The sequence below is a fragment of the Neolamprologus multifasciatus genome, chromosome 23 (assembly GCF_963576455.1).
Source record: "Neolamprologus multifasciatus chromosome 23, fNeoMul1.2, whole genome shotgun sequence".
NCBI classification, from domain to species: Eukaryota; Metazoa; Chordata; class Actinopteri; order Cichliformes; family Cichlidae; genus Neolamprologus; species Neolamprologus multifasciatus.
The window spans coordinates 23,262,665-23,284,858 of record NC_140460.1 but is presented as its reverse complement, the minus strand read 5'-3'; the positions used below and the strand labels follow the sequence as shown (position 1 = coordinate 23,284,858).

The 22,194-nt window shown below is 41.6% G+C and overlaps 1 protein-coding gene across 1 annotated transcript; it reads right to left on the bottom strand.

The window, feature by feature from the left end:
* Positions 1-13: 13 nt before the first annotated feature.
* mrps9 (mitochondrial ribosomal protein S9) lies at positions 14-21,331 on the bottom strand. The gene is made up of 11 exons (XM_085151406.1): positions 21,201-21,331; positions 20,694-20,879; positions 13,611-13,673; positions 12,262-12,292; positions 12,095-12,174; positions 5,428-5,513; positions 5,262-5,337; positions 5,008-5,176; positions 3,309-3,417; positions 2,336-2,505; positions 14-398 (listed from the first exon to the last, which is right to left on the bottom strand). Exons 1-11 carry the CDS (start codon positions 21,285-21,287, stop codon positions 307-309), a joined length of 1,149 nt encoding a protein of 382 aa, XP_085007532.1. The 5' UTR covers positions 21,288-21,331; the 3' UTR covers positions 14-306.
* Between the last annotated feature and the right edge of the window lie 863 nt (positions 21,332-22,194).

Below are 22,194 nucleotides of genomic sequence, written 5' to 3'. Positions count from 1 at the left end.
AAAAACCAAGCCAAAATATCACAACCTTTATTTCTATTTTGTAGAAAATCTTTAATTCATTAACTGATGTACAGATAAACAGTCCAAACTATGAATTTCTTATAACATGTCTCCATCTGGTGGCTGAAGGAGCTCCCTGCAGCAGGTGCATCACGAAAACCATGTGAGAAAGCATAGCACTTGGCACCAAAAGCTTAAAGAGGACAGAGTGACATCGCCTCTGGAGAGAAAATAAAGCAGTTTCAATGATGTCAGAAGTCAGTTTGAATGTTTCATATCCAAGCTCAGGGGGAACTGATCTGCCCCTCAGCGCTTCTTCCAGGTGAATTTCCGTCGTGCTCCCTCCTGTCCAGGCTTCTTCCTCTCCCTCACTCTCGGGTCGGGGGTCAGCAGACCAGCTGGGGAAAAAAATGAAAAGAATGAAATATAACTGAACACAGGCGCAGATGTGTAAATATTTATGTATCTATTAGTTCATTAGTACATGCATGTCATAACACAAGTAGTCCTTATGAGACTGGAGAGTGACATAAATATTTATGGTAGGGAAGATCACGGCAACGTTTAAGTAACAAAAAAAGTGCTATGAAAGGAATTAACAAGAAAAAAAAACATTAACAAGAACGAGAATCGTAAACACAGCAGCAAACAACCAGCTGTCACGGAGCTTTGTGGTCTCAGGAAAACCAGAGGTAATAAAAACTACACAATAAATTCAAGAATAAGTAAATAAGTAAATAACTTTACTTTATTATAGTTGGCTAATAAAAAAGGTTAGCTGAGAAAAAAAAGAAAAGAAAAAAGAAAGCAAACTCTGGAGAAAATACTGTGCTTTGTTCTGTTCTCTGTCAACATGATCCTACACTGCTTCAATAATGAGGTCTGATTCATGACTGATAGTGTTCCACTGCATGTTTTTCTATACAACTCTGATTTTACTGCACTAACAGTGTGTTTGGGATCATTGTCATACTGAAAAATGAAGCTGTTATCAATCAGATGCTTCCTTGCATGATAGATTCAAAATCTGATGGCACTTTTCTGCGTTATTGTCACAATTACTTAATGTCAGCAGATTAGACATGTGACCCTCCCGTTCCTGGTGACAACGAGCCGGCTAAACAACAACAGCTGATTATAAGCCAACATTATGCTAGTTAATATTAGGCTCGTGCCTCCTGAAAGTTCCTTGTGACAAACTCATACAGTATGAAAATTTATTAACTAAGTGTCTGAATGCAGCAATTCAGTGAAACTTTATTCTCAGTGAAACTAGCAGCAGCTAACAGAGGCTAACAACGGCAAAATACAGCTGTGCTTAGTAACAGGAAATTTCAGGATATTGTCAACAGCTCAGGTTGCTTTGCTGTCTGAGAACTCTCGCTACAGATGAACGGTGACTTGAGTGACTCGGGGGTAACCATCTCTGTTTTTTATTGCTAAGTGTTGATATTATTCAAATATGTTCATTTACAGTTTACAAAATGTGTTTGTTTGTTTTTTTCCCCTTTTTACACAAACAGCAGTAGAAACATGCCGACCGGGTGTGGCCTTTATGGGGTACAATCTAAATTTAATATTGTTGATCTCTCCTTGCTGACTAAAACATGGCAGCTGCCATAGCTAAGGCGGTGCACTTAATTGGGGGGGTAAAGCCTGGGTTATCCTCAGTTATGCAAACAGACTGTTGCAGACCTGACGGCCAAGCAGTCATTCCTGTTATGCTTCTTTAAAGTCAGTGTGTAATGTAAATTCTCTATGGAGAAGTCTGCACGGTAACTAAAACCAAACAGGACCTTTGCACTAACCATCCGACGCCAAACTTTACGTGACTGGGACCCAAGTAGACCCCCAGACTTCCCGAATCCATGCTTAGGAAAACAGAACCCAGTAAAGGCAATCTGTAATCTACTGACATCCAGTCATGAGATTTTAGACCCTCTACCTTAAAGAACATGCTTTTCAGATACTGTTTTTTAGGCTTTACATGTCTTGTCCAGTTCTTCAAATATTTTAAGGACACACTGCAAACCATGCGTAGATATGTCCATCCAACCAAAGCCTGGAGAACTATTTCTCAAGACCATGTTAAACATGACAAGTCTGGCTCCTCAGAAGCAAAATATAAAGAAATGAGAGCACCATACTGTACTCTCTTCAACACATTTCCTTTTGCAGTTTTTAATTGATATGAGATTTTTAAAACCAGCTGCACAAGCTGGTGAATGAGCACTCTTTTAATCCCAAGTTGTAAAGTATATCAGTGGTAGTTTTCAGACAGGATGCTGCTGTTAGAGATACAAACAAAACAAAACAACAAAGCAAAACTACCCACCTTGTCTCATCGCCTCCCCATCTCCCTCAGACAGGAAGCTGAGCAGCGCACGGGAAATGGCGAGTCTCAGCGCCCCCGCCTGGCTCGACCTGCCCCCGCCGCTCACCTTACACTCCAAGTTGAAGCGGCCCAGCACGCCCATGAACTGCAACGGGAACATCAGCTGCTCTCTGAGAGGTATTTAAAAAAAAAAAAAAAGAAGAAGAAGAGAAAATGACCAAGAGATAATAAGGTGAAAGAATGAAACGTGGCTGAATGGGCAGACCAGGAGTGTGCACTATTTAACAGATAGCGGTATCAACGGCGGAGGCTTAGCTAATTTAATGTCTGGTTGGGTGACTTTTCAGACAAGCGTAGAGGATCCCGGCGCTGTGAAATGCCTTCTTTTACAATCTCACCACCACATATAACAGAGTAACTTCTGACTCAGCAGGAAGAGGATAAGAGTGTGTGTGTGTGTGTGAAAAAGAAAGTGTCTGTGTTCTGGATGGCGTCTTAGGCTGAATGGCCCATAGCTGCTGACAAAGTCAATTGTCACCTCTCTGCTCCAATTACAGCCCCGTCCTCACACTGCGTGACAACACCAGCTCTGGACATTCACTCACACACACACACACACACCACACACTCTCTTACACACACACACACACACACACCACACACTCTCTTACACACACACACACACACACACACACACACACACACACACACACACACACACACAATCACTCAACTGTGTAATTAACTTACTACAAGGAGATAAATAAAAAACGAGGCGATGCTGTGAAGAGTGAAAAAGCTGCTTTTTAATTTTAATTTTTTTTTTGGAGAGGTAGGGGTGGAGGGTGGAGAGTAAAACCCATCGCGTCTTGCATTTTAAGGAAAACGGTATCTGTGAATGAAGCAGTGGAGAGGCTGTGAGGTGGAAAGGCTTATTTGCTCAGAGTGGAAACCTTCGCGCTGCTCTCCTCACCTGTCCTGCAGCACGGGGAAGTATTGGAGGTAGTCCTGGCCGTTGACGGTAATGTGTCCTGAGCCGCAGTCCCGCAGGATCACTGATGAGTCTGATGTCTTCCTCCGACCTGAGAATGAAAATGAAACAGTCTGATTATTTACATCAGACACGAGTGTCATGTTTGCACGTTTACTACAAAGGTTACCTTTTTTAACCTTCCAAATCATCCCAGAAATGACTGGGAATGGAGGAAGTTACCTGGTCTCGCATGTAGCAAGAAAACAAAACACTTTGTTTAGGCGAGGGAGGCATGAAGCATGATAATTCAGCAGAAATTACCCTCATTGATGGGCTCAATCAGACATTAGAAGGAATTGATACCCAGGAGGTGTTAGACTGATGATTATTTGATGTAGACACTTACAGTGGTCTCTCTCCTGACCTGCTCCGTACATACGGATGATGTTTTGAACCAAAAAATTCCATCAGACCCATTTTCACTGATTTTTAGTCCAATTCTTGTGTAATATGGGACGCCTCAGCCCGTTCTCCCTGTTTCCCTTCCTTAAGAATCTTAATACTCACCAGCTCGACATGATACATTTCATCTACTAATAGTTTTTTAGACTTGAAACTTCTTTTGTCCTCCAATTGTTCAGTTTCCTCAATTTTTTTAAGAACACCCTGCACACCATGCTGAGATATGCCAAGTTTTTAGCTAACAGCTGTTTGAGAATCACCTTTTTGGTGCAATGATACTATTTAATGTTAAACTGTGTTATCTTTGGATTTTTTTCAGAGATTAAACAAAAGAAAAGGGTACAAATTGTGTGTTTTTGTGACAGGCTGCTAATAAAAAAAGTGCCTAAAGATACAATTTAACAACACTGGTTCATCCCTTTAGCTAGGAGCTTTTTTTAATGTTTGAATGAGTCATAGTTCAGTGTTAAGTTGCCTAACAAAGAAAAACTTTCAGAGAAAATATTCCTCTGAAAATGGTCTGAAACAACAACTGGAATGAAAACAACTGAAAAAGGAGCTGATGTCCAAAGAAGTGCTTTGATAGATCTTTCAGAGAGACTGGAGAACTAATGCTTAAGAGCACTTAAAAAACACTAGTCTGGCTCTTTGGAAGCAAAATATAAAGATCTGAGGAGGGGCTCAAGACCTTTGCTTAGTTCAATAAAATCATGCTGGTTTTTTTTTAGTTTTTTTTATTTCCCCCAAATACTCTGAATTCCACAATAACTGTGCAATGAAATTATTTGCATTTGTTTTTAAGCCTGGCTAAATCTGCTCACACTGTCACATTATCAGAGTTTTAGCCAAGACAGAAATGCCAAAAACTGAATCTCCACAAACTGCCGTGTTAAAATGTCTGACGTTACAGATTAACGTGTTTACATCTTACTACAAAAACAGTTTTGGTCTTGCTAATTTATCCATTTGTGATGGCTGTGCCTGGTCAACTGGCTCCACTATGACAAGAAAACAACAGGTGGTGAGGGTGGCCATTATTTCTATACAGAATATGCATGCTGACCTCTAGTACACATGTACAGCTCCCAAAAAGCCACATTAAAAGGGACAGACCAGGGTGAAATAAACCAAACGTGCCTTAAACTGAGAGGTTCCTTTTCTGTGTTAAACTGTTTTTTTGGTCGATTTTCAAAACTTAGTGAGACTTCTGAGAAACACATCGCTGTTGTGAACCTACCCTCCGCGGTGCTGAAGGCCACGCCATTTTCATCCTTCTCCAGCGGTGGCACAATTTGCTTCAAGGACTGAGCCTCCAGCAGCCGACGGTATCGCTGGACGAACTCCTCCTCCGTGCTGCTGTACGGCATGGCGAGCATGTGCTCCATCAGCTTGATAAAACGGTCGTACTGAAGACAAATGCACGAAAATGCAAATCAAACTCTTGGACACTGAAGAGGTGCAAAATAGGATGACAAAAAGCATAAAACCTACATCATGAGTAGAGATGGTCTCCACTAGTAACAGTTCCAGCTCCTCCTTTGTCAGCCACCGGCTCGGGCCGAGGGAGCTAATGGAAACAAGAAGAGATGTGAACTAAAAAAACAAATTGCCAAAACAGCTTTAAAGACTTTTGATTATGGACTCTTCCTCCTCTTACATCAGCTCGGCATCCTGGGAGAAAAGTCCTTTGGCCCTCAGACGGTCTTGGTGCTTCTCGATTTTCAGGATTTTGCCATAAAGATCCTAAAACAACAAAAGTTTTCCTCAGTCTTATAGAAAAATCTTACTGAACACAAATCAGGGTTGGAAACGGGATTTTAAGGCAAACATCTTTCTCCATTGCCCATCCTGGCCCTCCACAGTCAGATTTAAGCCCTACATCAACACTGACATGGGGCCTAAAAATCCAACCAAAGCTCTCGAGAACGAGGAAACGTTCAGCCGTATTCTAACCAGAATAGGAGAAACAGTTTTCATTCCATTTCAATTTTACCCATTTCATAGACTGAACAACTAATGAGTGATGGAAATGGAGTGATCTGCCCAAAAGCCCTTTCTTCTGTTTAGGAAGTAACTTTCATTCCCAGGAAGTCTTTTCCCCTCCTTCAGGCAGCTGTTTTTCTTCCTTCTGTTAAAGTCTAAAGCGTCAAAAGGATTATGAAAATAACCACAGCACTTGTCTGACTCTCTTCTCTGTGGCCACAGAGGAACGGTTAAACCTTGCTGATTGGCTGCATCCGCACAGCACCTTCTGGCAGGGCAGCGCAGGGGTGTACGAGGGTTGATTTGTGCTTTAGGAAGAAATCATTGTGACATGATCATAAAGCGCCGATTCACTGCTCTTTATTTTGCTAACAGCTTTTACACCTACATCGCCTGCTGCTGATCTTTGGCACAATCTTGCTCATTTAACTCATTGAAAGCATGAAAGTCAAAGTCTGAATGTTCTGTGTACAGTTACTGATCATTTCTGCACAATAAAAGATGGATGAGGTACAGATTTCTTTGTCAACATCTTGTTTAATTAAACCTAAACGTCACAAGTGACGCCCTGAAGCTTCATCCTTCTTTTTGACTCTAGGCTTATGAAATAAACCTCATGCTGTACTAAATAAGTCTTCAAACAAGAGACTGAGACCATAGATTCATCAGCAAAGAGTTTACTGAGGCCATAATTGGAGGCTCATTTTCACATGGATTTCTACACAGTCAGACTACTTCCTGTGACAAAAGTTGCAAGTTTAAGACACCTCAGCGTCAAACTGAATCATTGTTAAGTGACTTTAGACATGTGCCAGATGGGCTGGTCTGCGTATTTCAGAAACTGCTGATCTGTTAGGATTGTCCCACACAACCTTCTCCAGGCTTTACAAAAAGAAATAGTTTGAAAAAGAGAAAATGTCCCGGTGACATCAGAGGTCAGATGAAAATGATGGTTTCCATGTGATAGGAAGGCTACAGTAACTCAAGAAACTACTCATTACAACCAATGTGTGCAGAAGAGCATCTCAACAGCAGCAGAAGACCACACAGGGCCACGCCTGTCAGCTAACAACAGGAAACTGAGGCTATAATTCACACAGGCTCACCAAAACTGGACAATAGAAGTTTTGCAGATCTGAATCAGGATTTCTTCTCCAAGTTTCAGTTGGTAGGGTCAGAATTTGGTACAAACAACATGAAAGCATGGATCCATCCTGCCTTATATCAATAGTTCAGGTTGCTGCTGGTATAATGGTTTGGAGGATATTTTCTTTATACACCTCTCTGCATTTAATCATTAGTCATTATTAATCTCTTCCACAGTGTGTCTCTTGTCCTGTCTTACTCTCGTCACCCCTACTGGTCGCAGCAGATGGCCGCGTCTCCCCAAACCATGTTCTGCTGGAAGTTTCTCTTCTGTTAAAACAGAGTATTTCCTTCCCACAGTCGCCAGGTTCTTGCTCATATTGGGATCATTTAATTGTTGGGTTTTTCCTCTCGAAAGAAGCTGTAACTAATGAATTGACCAGTGAGCGTAGAGTTAAAGACCCAGACGGTTCAAGACTTTAGTGTAAAAAATGCTCATTTCTTTGCAGCCTTGTTGAGAAACTGAAAATAAAGAACTTCATATCAGCCTTTAGTGGAAAAAAAACTAAAATAATGAGAATAAAAGTAGATTACAACTAAACACTTTTAAAGGATAAAAACTCTTTTCTATTTTTCTACTAATTTTCTATTAGTTTTCTTTAGAGTTTAATTTCAGTCAGTTTGTAATGTCATGATGCATTTGCTCATCTATTGTGTAGTAAAATTGACCTCGGCAACTGTGCTGCACACAACTGAAGCAGAGCTGGAAGGAGCAAAAAAAAATCTGGAGTTAAATACCCGACACTAGAGTTTCGCTCAGCGGTGGATCAATGCTGCGCTGGGGGTAACCTGGGGAGAATGTGTCATGGCGACGGACACAGACAGAATGGCAGACAGACGGTAGGGTAAGATCAGGGGGAAGAGGAGGAGGAGAGGGTGGGCATGCTGGTCACGTCCCAGAGGCAGCCCCCACCCCCACCCCACCTTAGCCACCCAGCGCCTGGGTGAGAACTCATTTCCCCGTCAATTATTCACCAGATGTTTGTTTAATTCCTTCTTGATAGAGTGTGCCTAATCCGCTGCCACTCTGACCAGCGACAGAGGTGTACGGGAGGAGGAGAGAAAAAGAAAATCAAGCAAACATCAAGGAAAAACCAATTTTCTTTACAAAAAGAAAAAAAATACAGTAATAGAAAAATCAGAAAAAAAGAAGGCGAGAGGAGAGGGCAGCTTGAGTTACACGTGTGCAAACACTGGCTCCTACAATGGCAAGGAATAATTCGCATGGATTGGCGGGATGAAAGGAGGAGGCGGTGGAGTAGTGGGGCAGTATCTGGATACATTTAAGTCGAGGCTGTTACAGAGACAGACAGTCAATAAAGGCTCTTCAAATGCACGTTCAGAGCTCTGGCTACGTGAGGACGAGGCATTAACTACCAGCATTTATTCGGTCTTCGTGTGGAAAAGGAAGGCGAGTTCTTGGGCCTCCCTGGAGTTGTGGCCATAAAGGGTTCAGCGGAGCAGCGAGCAGGTTAATGTGCCGCGCCGGCTGAGAGGAAAGCAGCCGAGCACGAAGGCTGCTTCTTTACACGCCACTGCCCCCTCCTGGCAACGCTCCCGGGGCTTGTGAGACAGCGAGACGATGGGTAAAGGGCAAAGGATGGGAAGGACGGGAAAGACAGACATGTCTGACATACCTATTTAAACCCACAGCAGGGGGTGCAGATTACAGCTGCAGGGCAAAACAATGTGTGTGTGTGTGGGGACAAATATTCACATATCATCCCCCTCTTCTCTCTCTCCTTCTCTGTGTTGCAGATACAATCAGACAGAAGAACAAGCGTGAGCGGTGTGCCTGCTCATCTGCCCCACTCATCCTCCTCTTCATCGCCCAGCCCCGCTTCCCTCCAAATCCCCGAGGAGGAGGTCTTCCCCCGTAGCGGGACAAAGCCTGACAACCAGACACCTTTGATGGGACTCGAATCCTGGACATAAAAAAATAAAACTACACCGCTTATTCCAATCAAAAGAGTTTTAAAATTCTGTTTGTATCTTTGTCTCAAATGGCTGTTTTGCTATTACACAGGCCAAACACATCATTTGATCTTTTTTAATACAAATGATCTCGGCACTGCAGGATGGACAAAAATGCCCTGAAATTATTTTTCTTAGTGGATTCTGGATATACTGCTGATGTGCGTTTACTTTCTGTTGTACCAGTTTTTAAATTTTCCCTCTTTTGTGGTCTCAACACCAGTGTACGGTTTATCTTCACTTTAAGAGGCTTGAAATGTTTGTATATTTTATTTGTTCATTGAAAAAACTGAACAGAAATAAATGATCTTGAGGTCAAGGTCACCAATATCGAATACTGATATAGAATACCTATGCTATCAATTTAAAAATCCTAGGTGACATCTTTCTGGAGTCACCGTGTTCACAAGAGTTTTAGAAAACTTGACCTCTGACCTTGACTTCAAATTTAAATATTGGTCTGACTATTGGTGACCATTGATATTCAAACTCTGAGATTTGTAGTAGATGAACCTAAGACAGGAAGACAGGTCCTGTTTGGTATGTTTAGTAAGCACCCAGAGAGCAGGTCTGGGTGCTTAGGCTAAGCCGATCCCAAAGCCACCCTCAAACATCACATGTACACAGACAGAAGAGGATGAGGGGAATGAGAATCAGTATGTATGTAAGTGCTAATTGGTGCCCCCTGAAAACCTGAACTGAGCAGTTTCTGTCATATTTCAGGCCTGCTCAAAGAACAAAATGTCCGGGTGCATCAGAAGTTAGTGAGGGTGGTGTCTGCTTACGGAGTACGGAGCTACCTTTGGAAAAACTCAACCTATTCTAATGGTGTCAAAACCAAATCTTTATTGAGATATAATGAGGTGTCAAAAGTCCTCATTAAGGGTGCAGGGGAGGTCACCAAATGTTGTGTTTACGCCTTGACTGCCTTCTGTTTACACAGACAGACTGACTGAACAACACAATGTTAAAGGTCAGTGAACCAGCCTGTGACTGTGTATGTGCTTATTTAAAGAAAAGTTGCTAAAATGATATAAAAAGTTGCAAAACCCAGTGACAAATTTGTTAAGTTTGCAACAACGAGGGAAACTAACGCACAATGTCAAGTTGAAGAGGTGAGATGATAAACATCTCCACATGAAGAAAATAGAGTCTGTAATTAGCTTAAACAATAAACCTCTGCAGGTGGGCTTGTGTCTGATTATATAACTGCCACATCAGGTAAGGAAATCACCCCAGACTTGAATTAAAGATAATGGCTGTCTGTGCTGTGATTTCAGCTGTATTTAAATGTAAAATAATCACAGAGGGGGAAAGTTAGATGCAACAAAAGCTCTAGTACTTTTATTCTGTCACACGGTGCACAGCCTCGGTATGAGCGCTATGAGAGCAACAGAAGCAGGAATGTCCATGTTCTTAGCAAGTCCCATTCCTGATAACTAAGACTCTGGAGGAAAATGACATGTGATGCTCACTGCTTAGATTAAAAGCTGAAGATGTACAACAAAACTATTATCGAAATGCCCATATTGACCAACGAATACCTACACAACAGACGGATATTCAGGTACAACACCCCCCCTCCCCCCCAAAAAACCCAAAAAGCAACCAAACCCAAAACTGTCACAGTGTTGTGAATTCCTTTGTGCTAAAAGTCTTCACAAGTCTTCAGGAGCCCTAACAAAAATAAAATCCTCCATCAGTTTTGTTTGTTGAGATTTGGGGGCTGGGTGATTAGGCATTCCACAGGGATCCATTCTTGGACCTCTTTTATTTATACTTTACACAATATTATCTCTGTCATATGCAATTTGTTATGCAGAAGACACCATTTCATATGCCACCGTCTCTTCCCTTGATCTGACCATTGCAAATCTGCAGTTGATAAATTTTAGAAATCTGCTATTGCACATAAATTTGTTTTAAACAGTGACAAAACTAAATGCGTGATATTAACAAGATTTACAAGGTCACCTAAAAGTATCCGGGCACTACCCTCCATATTCAAATGCTTCATAGTCATAACATCCAAATGGTAGACTGATTTTTGAAATTTTTTTTCTGTGTTCATTTTGAAAACATATCTCAGTCTATGTCAAAAAGCAAAAGATTAAGGACGGTCAAGAGTGTACAAAACCAAGAGGTAATGATGCAACCCTCACCGAAAAGAAATGTTTGCCAATAAAAAGCCCACAAACAATAACAGAGCGCACAATTTCTTGAAAATCTGCACCCTGGCCAGAGTTTTTCAAAAGCTCAATTTTCAGTGATCCAAAATGCCATTTATGTGTGGATGTAGACTGGGAAGCTACATCCAAATTTTCAGTTTTAACGCGCTGGTTTCAGTTCCACACAAAAGAAAAACTAACCAATCAAGTCATAAATAACAGTACGCGAATAACATGTTTCGTGACGTGGCATCTGGTGTAGTGTAACAGCTTTACTTCCTTGGTGGAAGAAGTTGTGTGATGGCAGCTGAGGCAGGGAAATAAATATAATATATGCACTATAAATACTTAAGTTCATAGCGTTTTCCAACAACTACATCAGCTGACAAGAACTGCATTTAAATGTGAGCTATAAAACTACATCTCTTAGTGACATGCAGCCTATATTACAAAAACAACCTTTTGCTGCAGTTTGAAAACAAGCTAAAAAAAATTACATTCATGCTATAAAAAGTATCTTCAGCTACAAGAAAAACAGCAAGTCGTGCAGCAGATTGTGGGTTAGTCCTGACCTCAGACTAAGTACAGAAACAGACTCATGGCTATGCCACAAAAACATAAATAAAAACTACTGTTGGTACTATGTTTTGTAAATTCATGGTACACAGATAAACCTTCGGTATGACACATGAAAGATGACCTCAAAAGGTTCAACATGAATCCAAAACAGGTGAAAATAAGCCTCCATCTCTGCAGCAGGTTCCCCCCTGAGATTCGCATGTTAAGCTGGACTACCTCTGACCTCCTGCTTGCCTCACCTCCCTCTATTCTCCCACCTCTTCCCTCACACCGCTGCGTGGAAAAGAGGATCTGACTTCGCTGCTCCTCCAGGGAACGGCACCGTCTTCTTTCAACTCACTCTGTCTGAATAGGATATGACCCAAGGGTGTGGGAAGGAGGGAGGGAGCAGGTGAGGAAGAGCTGGGGATTTGAGGGGGATGAAGGTTTAACTGACAGCGCTGCTCGCTGCTCCAGCTGTACTGCCGTACTCACATGCATGAGGGAGTAGTAGGACTGCTTGCCGGTGTAAAACAGGAAGTGAAAGGGCCGCCCGTCTGCTCCCCACTGGACAGCTTTATCGAGAGGAAAGTGAATCAGCTCTGGAAACCCTCAGTTAAAAAAAATAATAAAAAAATGCATTCAGGAGCAGATTTACATACCTCTTTGCTTGGGAAAGATTTCATCAGGATGCTGGAAATAAAAACAGATTTGTTTCAGTAAAAACAACCCCAAATAAATAAAAATCAAACAACTGGTGATGTGTAGAGCTTTAAAAGCCACCACTCCTGAGCTTTACTCAGGAACCATCTTTTGCTTCTGTTTACCCCTCAAACTCACTGATGTACCAGAGAAGTACCTGTGCTTGTAATGTTTATATTTACACTGGTGACCACAGTGAATGAGACAATTTACCAACCTACCTGAGGTCAAACTGAAAAGATCGAGGACATTTCATCATAAAAGCACCAGAACTGATGCGTTCCATCAAACTGCTGCTTGTGTTTCCACTGTAGACCCACCAACATTAGAGAAATTACTCAGCACTGAGCTTCTTTTGGTTTGTTTTTTTTTTTACATCCCTTTCAATCTTAAAAAAAAAAAAAGTAAAAAAAACAAAAAACAGGTAAATTGAACAGAACACATCTCTAAACTAAATTTGTTTCATTTGTTTTTTTCTATTTTAATATTTCAACTACATATTTCCTTTAAGAAAAGGGCAAAAAAATAAATTGGGACAGTATGAAACAACAGTGCTGGTGTCTACAAATACTGGTTTTGAAGAAAGTGGAGCCCTGTCCCAGTTCAGATTTTATTTTTGTTTTTATTGTGCCCACCATGGAACGTGTCCTCCTGAGAAGTTCTTGTCCGAGATCATAGATGGTAAAGAAAATCAGACGTATCTGTGTCCACTGGTTGATCATCTACATCGTCGTCCTCCACAGAAACTGGCTCATCCATATTAATGTTTTGTGTCCAGATATGATGAACCACAGCTTGGCTTATTGTAAATCTGCTTATTTTTGCATGCTACAAACTGGAGATGTGTACTGTAAAGCTAGCAAGTAAACACATGCCTTACATGTCTGTACCTTTTCATGTGGACCTTTAGATTGAAGCAGTGGGGATAAAGGGGGCTGTTTGTTCAGGGAAGGAGACAAACAGGTAAAGAGGGAAACCCCTAACTTCTCTCTGACAGTGTTAGTGACCTCACAGTGTGTTTATGATTTTGGTTTTGGCACTAATTATTGTTTTATAGTCTCATGTTATAACTGGGTTGAAACCGACCCCAACAACACAAAGATGAGAATTTTCACCAGAGCATTTTATCATTTTGTAAAATTCAATTTTTGTCTTTTGTTTTGTTTAAGCAGAGATTCCTGACAATGTGAAAAAGCCTCGAAGCAATAACCTAATTTAAAAGATGTTGCCACAACAGGTTAATGGAAGTAAATAGGGGGAAAAAAGAGAAACACTTAACCAACAAGTAAATTAAACCGTGCAGTCTTACCTTCATGAGCGGCCGAGCTGTCTTCTCAAACAGGCCGGAGGGAAAAAGGTACGTGATGCTTCTCTGTGGGCGAAAGACAGAGAAACAAACAAACAAATAAATACATAAATAAATAAAAGGAGATGGCAGTTTGAGAGATGATGGCACATTATGACAACGCTGACATGTCCACACAACAGAGGTCACACCAACAAAGTGACAGAGTAAGAGGCAAGCTGCTTGCGGGTTCAAGGAAAGGCGAGCAAGGTGTGTGTGTGTGTGTGTGTGTGTGTGTGTGTGTGTGTGTGTGTGTGTGTGTGTGTGTGTGGTTAGAGGAAAAAACAAGCATGAAAAGGCACAAGTTTAGGCTTTGTTGACAGCGAACAGAGGACACTGTGGATGTCTAACAGTTCACTCTGAGTTCATCCTCTGCTGTGTGTGTTATTAGCAGGGCTACAGATGGCATTGGAAATGTGTGTGTGAGGGAAGAAAGGCCCGCCGTCCTCATCAAGACAGCCTGCTCATCTCTCTCCCTCTTCATCCCACCATCTCTGCACTCTTCCTCCTGTCCTGCTCTCTCTGTCGGTTCAATTAGCGAGGCAGCAGGTGCTGCGGGGAGAGAGCAGGTTGCTGCCTTTAAGGTTGTCAAAACGACGGAAAAGTAGGAAGAAAAAAGGGGGCCGGTCGAGGGAAATGTCTGCGCTAAAGCTGTGAGAGGCAGGAAGAGGAAGACAAGTGAGGAGAAGTTAAAGGGTAGGAAAAAAAAAAATAAAAGGAGGAGGAAAAGGGAAAGACGAGGAACAGATGAAGACGCACCTGTGCGTCCCCAGAGAGTTGACAGAGATGTGGAAGAGCTCCCCGAGGGGGGAAAGACGGAGTGACAGAGGGGAAAAGACGACTTAGCAGAGCCACAGCGCACAAAGATTTTTTTTATACTTCACTGTGAAATAGGAAGCTGCAACAGGACAGACAGTAGTGGAGGAAAAGGTCAAAGACGGAGATGAACAGAGTTATTTTAAACCTACAAAACCATGAGTGAAGATTCAAAACTTCACTGAATCTTCACGATTCACGATTCAATATCTGTGAGATTTTTTAACATTTTGTAATATGTCGAGTATTGCAATAATATATACTGTATTTTTCGGACCATATGGCGCACTGTCAATGAACGGGTCTGTTTTCCTACACAATGCACACCAAATTACAAGGCGCATTAAGTTAAACAAAACAGTCAGATAAGTCAAACTTTAGTCAACCTTTTCTTCTTGCTTCTTCCACTTCCGTACCATTGATTCACTAATGCTGAATTCTCTCACAGCTGCTCTGTTCCCATGTTGTTGCAGTATATTAATGACTAACCTCATATTGTGGATGGATTATCTCAGTTGTTCTCCTGACTGAAGTTTGGTCTGTTTACAGCATCCTGCCATGCGATTGCATTTGTCCCTGGAGGTCTCCCGTTAACTTTTAAACAGCTTCACTGTTTATGTTATGTTAACATAGCTGTGTCGCTAGCGATCACGTAGCACATTATATACCAGCTAGTCCAACTTCAGCAACCCTAAAAAGTCACTGCTGTTCAGTTTTCTGTCTTCATTTATGTTGGAAGTAATAGCAGATCTGTAAGTTTGAATTATTTCAGAAATCTCTCAGTCAGAACATGATATATCATGTTTAGGTGGAAGCTAGCGAGCTAATGTCCTGCTAACTTCTAACTGTTGAATTTCATAAATTCTGTTTTCATGGATGTTAAACTTAATTGTTACACCTGATAAAGCAGCAATGCTGATCATTTCATTAAAGATTAAAGAATTTAGACAGTTTTTAACTCTCAGTGATGTTTCTTTGACTTTGGGACCTGACTCCACCTACATGACACGCAGCTGGAAACACTTCCCGCAAGTCGAGCTGCCCGAGATTCACAGAATTTACAGAAAATATTACATTTTTGTGATTTAGATCGTTATCAGACGATAGAATTCTTATATCGGGATATGAGATTTTGGTCATATTGCACAGCCCTAGCCGTAATGCTCCAACAATCCATCAAGCGGTGCGGCTTCGTAGCTTACCAAAGTCATACTAAAACATTTTTGACTGATTTTTGAGCGCCGTGTACCACATAAAATCAGTTCGAGGTCAGTAAGCACAACCAGAATTCATACATAAGGCGCACCGGATTATAAAGCGTAACGTGCGGTGGAGATGAAGCCAGCCGCGGAGGTGTGCAGGTGGATAGCGAATGAGCAACAGCTTCTGACTTTAATTTCTGACTACAATATCAAAAATAAAAGCGCTACCTCTACCACACATTACTAAAGAGCACACTAGACTGCGTACACACTAGTGATGGGTCGTTCGCTAACGAAATGGCTCTTAGAGCCGACTCTTTGAAGTGAATGACGCGAGCCGGCTCCTTATGTTGGTTTTTTTGCCATGAGGGTTTTTTTTCTTTCTTTTTTTTTTTTCTTTCTCTCACCCTCTCTCTCGCCCTTTTTTCCGCTAAACTCCGCACGTGCGGCCTGTACTTTGCGCTGGGCAGAGGAGGGAGGGGCGTTAGTTACACTGGCAGTAGCACAGGAACAGAGGCAGAGAGAAAGAGAGCGAGGGACAACAACGTCACATTAGAAAGGTATAGTAATCATCCACTATTTTCAGTTGCAGATGATAAAGGATTCAGAAATCATGCAGGCCCATATGACAGAGAATGTGCATCTTCTTTTTGTTTTAATATTTTAATTTATATTTAATTGTGTTGTGGTTTGCAGTGTTTTGTGTTGTTTCACGTTAAATTTGTTTAAAAGGAAAAAGCTGAAAATTTAAATAGTTGTTTTTTGTATTATATGATTTATTTATTACATTTTATGTGGAGTGAATAAATAAAGTATATTTATGGTGGACCTTAGAGACAAAGCACGTACAAACTCCAAAACACGTAAAAACTCAGAAGCACGTACAAAAGACAACAGAAGTGCTCCAGGATGCAGGGCGCAGTGTTGAGCTTTTGTTACCTAGTGGCTACACAAGCCAGGAAGTATCAACAACCAGATTTGGTGTGTGGTAGTAACAGATAAATGAACTTTTTTTTTTAATTATTTGAATAAATATGAGTGCTTGTCTATAAATACACAAACAATACACACATGCTTTCAATTGTGTAATTTAAGTGATCTGGGTAGCTCTGTTTTCGAAGTTCAGTAAACGCTAGAAATGTGTTTTGGAGTTTGTACGTGCCTTTTGGAGTTTGTATATGCTTTAGAGTTTGTACGTGCTTTGTCTCTAGGGGCCATATATAAACATATATAAATAAAACCACTTTTTTTACATTAGTAATTCCTTTTCTGCATAATTTTATATTATTGTTAATGATTAAATAATTAAAGCAACAAAACAACCTGAAGAGCCGGTTCGGAGCCGAAAGAGCCGGCTCTTTTTAGTGAGCCGAACCGAAAGAGACGGATCTCTAAAAAGAGCCGGAAATCCCATCACTAGTACACGGGAGCATCCATTACAGGAGGAGTGCGAAGAAGAACAAAAAAGGGGGTGACACACCAGTCATGAGACAGGAGGCGCCGCCATGTGGTGATACACTGCATTACAATAGCCACTGTTACAAGCACACTGTCGATTTTGAGAAAATTAAAGGATTTTAAGTGCGCCTTATAGCGCGGAAAATACGGTACTGCAAATAATGTTCTCAAAGTTAGACTTTGCCAGTATCTGTTTATCCAATAAGATAAAGTTGTCTCACTTCAGTTCCAGTTCTGGAAGGGTCCTGTGCTGGATTCCCTGGATTTTTTCAAATACAGTTTGTACAGTAGCAGTTGCTATGAAGGGAGAAGGTAGCCTAGTTGGAAATTTTAACATGATGTGGGGACTGACTCACTATCGGAAACAGCCTCAAGTGGCCATTAGAGGAGCTGCAGTTAGTGACACTTTTTTCAGCCTCCTTATTACCTCTAAAATCAGAAATCATCTTTTATTTGTCTTTGTTTAACCTGATAATGTTCTAAGCACTTTATAAACAGTTCCCTGATATATGTTTCATTTATTTATGATTAATCTATTAAATATTGTCTAACTGTTTCAGTGCTCGTTTACTTGCAGGTAAATTTGGCTCAAAAAGTCACCCGAGTCCCAGAACAAAGAAAAAAAAAAACCCAAATAAAAAAAAAAAAAAATCAGAGTTTAGTTTTCAGCAGTCAGAAGAGATTTTTTGGCCTTTCTGGGTCTGCGCTCTGTATTAATTCCTCCTCCTGGCTGCAAACATCCTTTTGATTTTCCCCGGGTCTTTATCACCGTCACACCTGAAGAGTCTGGACTCCAAACTGGAGCGCAGGGATTTCTCAGGTGCCCCACTATGCACCTCTGCAGTCCTCCCAAATTTTCCTCTTTCCTTCCACGCATCCAAGTCCGGGCTGCTGGCCGTCGCTTCGGCTTTCACAGCCTGCCGCAAACAGCTCACTTCATTATTTGTGAGGGGCATTGGGGACCGGACGAGGGACGGGTGGGAAATCGAGCTAAATGGTTAGAGCAGTGAGGGCTAATGTATTGCCAAAAAAAAGAAAAATCACAAACAAGCTTTGGGTGCATTTAAGGGCGTTGCTAATAGCAATGATGCAGTGGATTAGACAGACGCGGCTCCACCTGCCTGCTGCACGTGGAGCCAAATGACGCTAATGATGCTGACAAAGAGGGGAAGCTTTAAACGCATCAAACTTCTGCCTGCAATGCCAGATAGGATGGTGTGAGGGGGAACGACATACCAAAGATGGCCTACGGTGGATTCAAAGCCACCATGCTACAGTAGGAATCTACACTGCCGCACAAACTCAGCATTTCAGAGATTTACAGCTCACTGTTCACTGCTGAAGACTCCAAAATGCATTGTTTTTAAATTTACAGAAATGTTCCTAAAAAGGAAATTCAAACAAACAGGAGTCAACCAGTTTGTTTGGGACTTTTTTTTAGTGGCGTATTAATCCACATTTAGTGGCTTTCTGAGCATTTGACTGAGATGTGATATAAATATGTCATCTGCTCAGTAGATCTGGAGGTTTTAATGCCTAGAGAGGTGAGAAAAAATAAACGGACTCCACATTTTAATTTAATATAGTGAACATCAGCAAATGCCATACGTACAGTCCCTTAAACTCAATCGCTTCATTAGCTGGGATCACATATCCAAATGGGATTAGACACTTTTTAGTGAACGCAAATGTCAGATGGACGGTAAGCAAAGATCTGGGTCTGAGACTGCAGGTTTGCCCAAAACGAGACGCTCATTTAAAACTGGGTGTAAAAAGGTTAAAAGACTGGCTGTTGAAGATGGCAGCAGGAAACACAGAGAGCACGAGGAGGCATCAGCAAGTGTGTAGTTCAGCAGTAAGTGTGGCTGCAGGGTGGTTGTTGTAATCTTAGATGTGAGGATTAGCCTTTTGTCTAGGGTAGGGCTGTCACGATTAGTCGACTATCAAATTCGGAGACAACTAATTTAATAGTCGACGCGTCGTTTGAAGCTTTGTAAGATTCTGAAAGACGCAGGAATAAGTAGTAGGATTTAAGAGTGTAATAACGGACTGAAACAGAAGATGGCAGCACTGCATGTACAAGGATGCCAGCTGCCATTAAACCCCAAAGAAGAAGAAGCAGTGTCCGGTATCGTAGCTGTGTCCAAATTCAGGAACCGCATCCTCCTGTGCCCGTATTTGTAGGCCGATTACGTTACAGTGCCGCGACGAAGGCTGTCCAAATTCGAAGACTCCTCCAAATGCAGCCGAAAAATGCGCCCTCCTTTTCCTCAGATTTGAAGGATGGGTCGAGTGTATCCTTTGTGGCCCAGCCTATCCCAGAATTCATAGCGCGGCCCAGCTCAGTTTCCAACGATGGCGGCAGCTAGTTAGTTTTAATATTACTCTTATTATTCTTTCTGGGTCACAAAATAAGCGATTAACATATTTTCAGGCAAGAATTTAGCTATGTAAACTTCAATTATCTTCTCAGTTTATCAAGACACCAAATATTTTCAAAAGCGCTCTGACGTTTTCGGAGACGTCTGTTACCCACCAGCTCGATAGCTAGCCGGGGGCAAGGCTCACTAGAGCCGGTGAAAAACACCGGACTCCCGGCAAATCATTTTCAGATCCCCGCAGTCTTTCGCTACTCAGGTTAAACATGATATATGAGTCACTTAGATAACTTAAAAATGTTATTGTTTGGCTTTCTTTAGTATTTTATTTGTTCCTGAGTAAATCTGTTTGGCTGAGATTAAAGTTATAGTTTTTACACAGCTGAATAAACGTCAAACAGACGACTGATTATCAGAAGTGTGAGATGCTCGAGAATATACTCCGGTGTCCTGTTATATTTTAGATAGCAAGAAGCAGACGGCTGAGTTTATTAAACTCCACCGAAACAATCTGCAAATTTCATTGAAAGTTTAATAAACTATCTTGTCGTCTTTATTTTTAGTTAGCACATACCTTAAACACTTCAAGCTTTAAGCTAATGATACTTATATAAGAGCAGACACATGCTGATACAAGCTGTACTTTTTACGTCCAATGGATGCATGATCTGATTAGTCGACTAATCGCAAAAATAATATGTGACTAGCCGACTATCAAAATAATCGTTTGTGGCAGCCCTAGTCTAGGGTCACCTGCGTTTCCCAGTAGCAGGAGAAAAGACAAGAAAGGAGAGTGCAGGGGAAGATTTCAGATACTACACAAACATCACTTTCACACTCCAAGCCACATGAGATCACTCACTCATGCCAGCTTTCTGTTGATTTGCAGTTATATTTCTATATTTTCTTTTCTAAAGTTCCAAAATTAAGTGACCCCTGCCCAGGCCAGCTCCTGAACCACATCAATTACACATACCTTTGCAAACACCACTGTCAAGTACTCAAGACTCACTAAAGAAGTGCTGAAAATCCCCAACCATGTAATGTACAGTTAAAAGCTTAAAATGGTGCAAAAAAAAAAAATCACCGCCGTTCTCGTCTTTTTATCCTTTATTTCCCCACATAAAGCATCCTGCCTATGTGTGATGCTTTAGAAGCTGCTGCCAGATTCTTTCTAATTAAAGGGAACTTACATCGATGTCCTCCTGGGTGAAGTTCTCGGGATCTTCTCCCATCATATTGGCCAGGTGGCGTTTCCCGATTTCGTACTCCTCCACCTGCTTTTGGATGTACTCCAGGGTGAACTTCTCCGGTCCAGCGGCCGCCAGGTTCTTCCTGCACAGGGCAGAGCTCACACATACCTGCCTGCTCAGCAGCACCTGGGGAAGGAGGGAAAAGAGCCATTATTGTCAAACAAATATCCAGGGCAGCTCGATAACACAGCCGAATTACAGTTAAGAGCTCAGTAAACTGACATAAAGCACCTCAACGACTGTGGCACATTCATGAAACTACAGACGTGGCGACAGGTTCTTAATTTAAATATCCGTCAGCGGAGTTTTGGCTAACAAACCCTGCTAGAAGCCGCTAACTCAAGGACGAGGCTGTTTCGTCCTTTATTTAAACATATTCGCGTGCGTTAAAGGTGAAATAACGAGTTAAAATATCACACGCTATGTTAATTCTACCTGTTGGCTTACCTGCGTGGCGACTGTGTTTATACTCGAGCTGCATGTCATACATTTCCCCAGAAATGAGCCCACGGTCCGCACACAGGACGCCGCCATCTTTGCTGACAGCGGTGACGTCGGAGGCGGAAGTTGTCTATGTCAGAAACACGTGCGGTAATCCGTAAAAATAAAATAAAATAAACTCTGTCCGCTTAATCAAACAACAACAACAACAACAACAACGTTATTAGAAGTGTAAATTCTAAAATCAGGAGTTTGTTTTAGTTTCTTTGCAGCCCTTTCCTGTTTAAAACAATGTCCTGATTTATGTATGTAGATGAATGTTGCTGGTGTCTTTACAGTTTGCAATTTTAGAAGAATTACCTCTGAAAATATGGCATAATATACATCCCACCAAGAATTAGATGCTGATAGTATGAGTGAGGCACAAGTAATTTTAGCAAAGTGAATAAAGTGTAGACCTCAAAACTGTGCCAAACAAATAAGAAATTTAGGTCAGTAGTTTGTATTTCAGGCTATAAAATTGACATTATTTGAAAATGATTATCAGCTGTTTGTGTATATATGTATAAAATAGGGTGGTCTTTATTCTTCAAGCTTGGGTCCTCTACTAGAGGCCTGGGAGCTTGATGGTCCTGTGCTTTATCTTTGCCGTTCCTAAGACTGCGCTCTTCTGGACAGAGATCTCGGATGTTGTTCCTGGGATCTGCTGGAGCCACTCACCCAGTTTTGAGGTCACTGCACTGAGTGCTTCGATTACCCCTGGGACCACTGTAACTTCACCCTCAACATCTTCTCGAGCTCTTCTCTGAGCCCTTGTTATTTCCTCAGCTTCTCGTGTTCCTTCTTCCTGATGTTTCTGTCACTCGGTATAGCTACTATCTATCACTGTGGCCGTCTTCCTCTGCTGCTTCACTACTACATTTTCATGCGATACTCAGGACAGACATTCCTCTCTGCTATCCGTCCAGCTCAATGTACTCTGATGTACTCAAGGATGTTT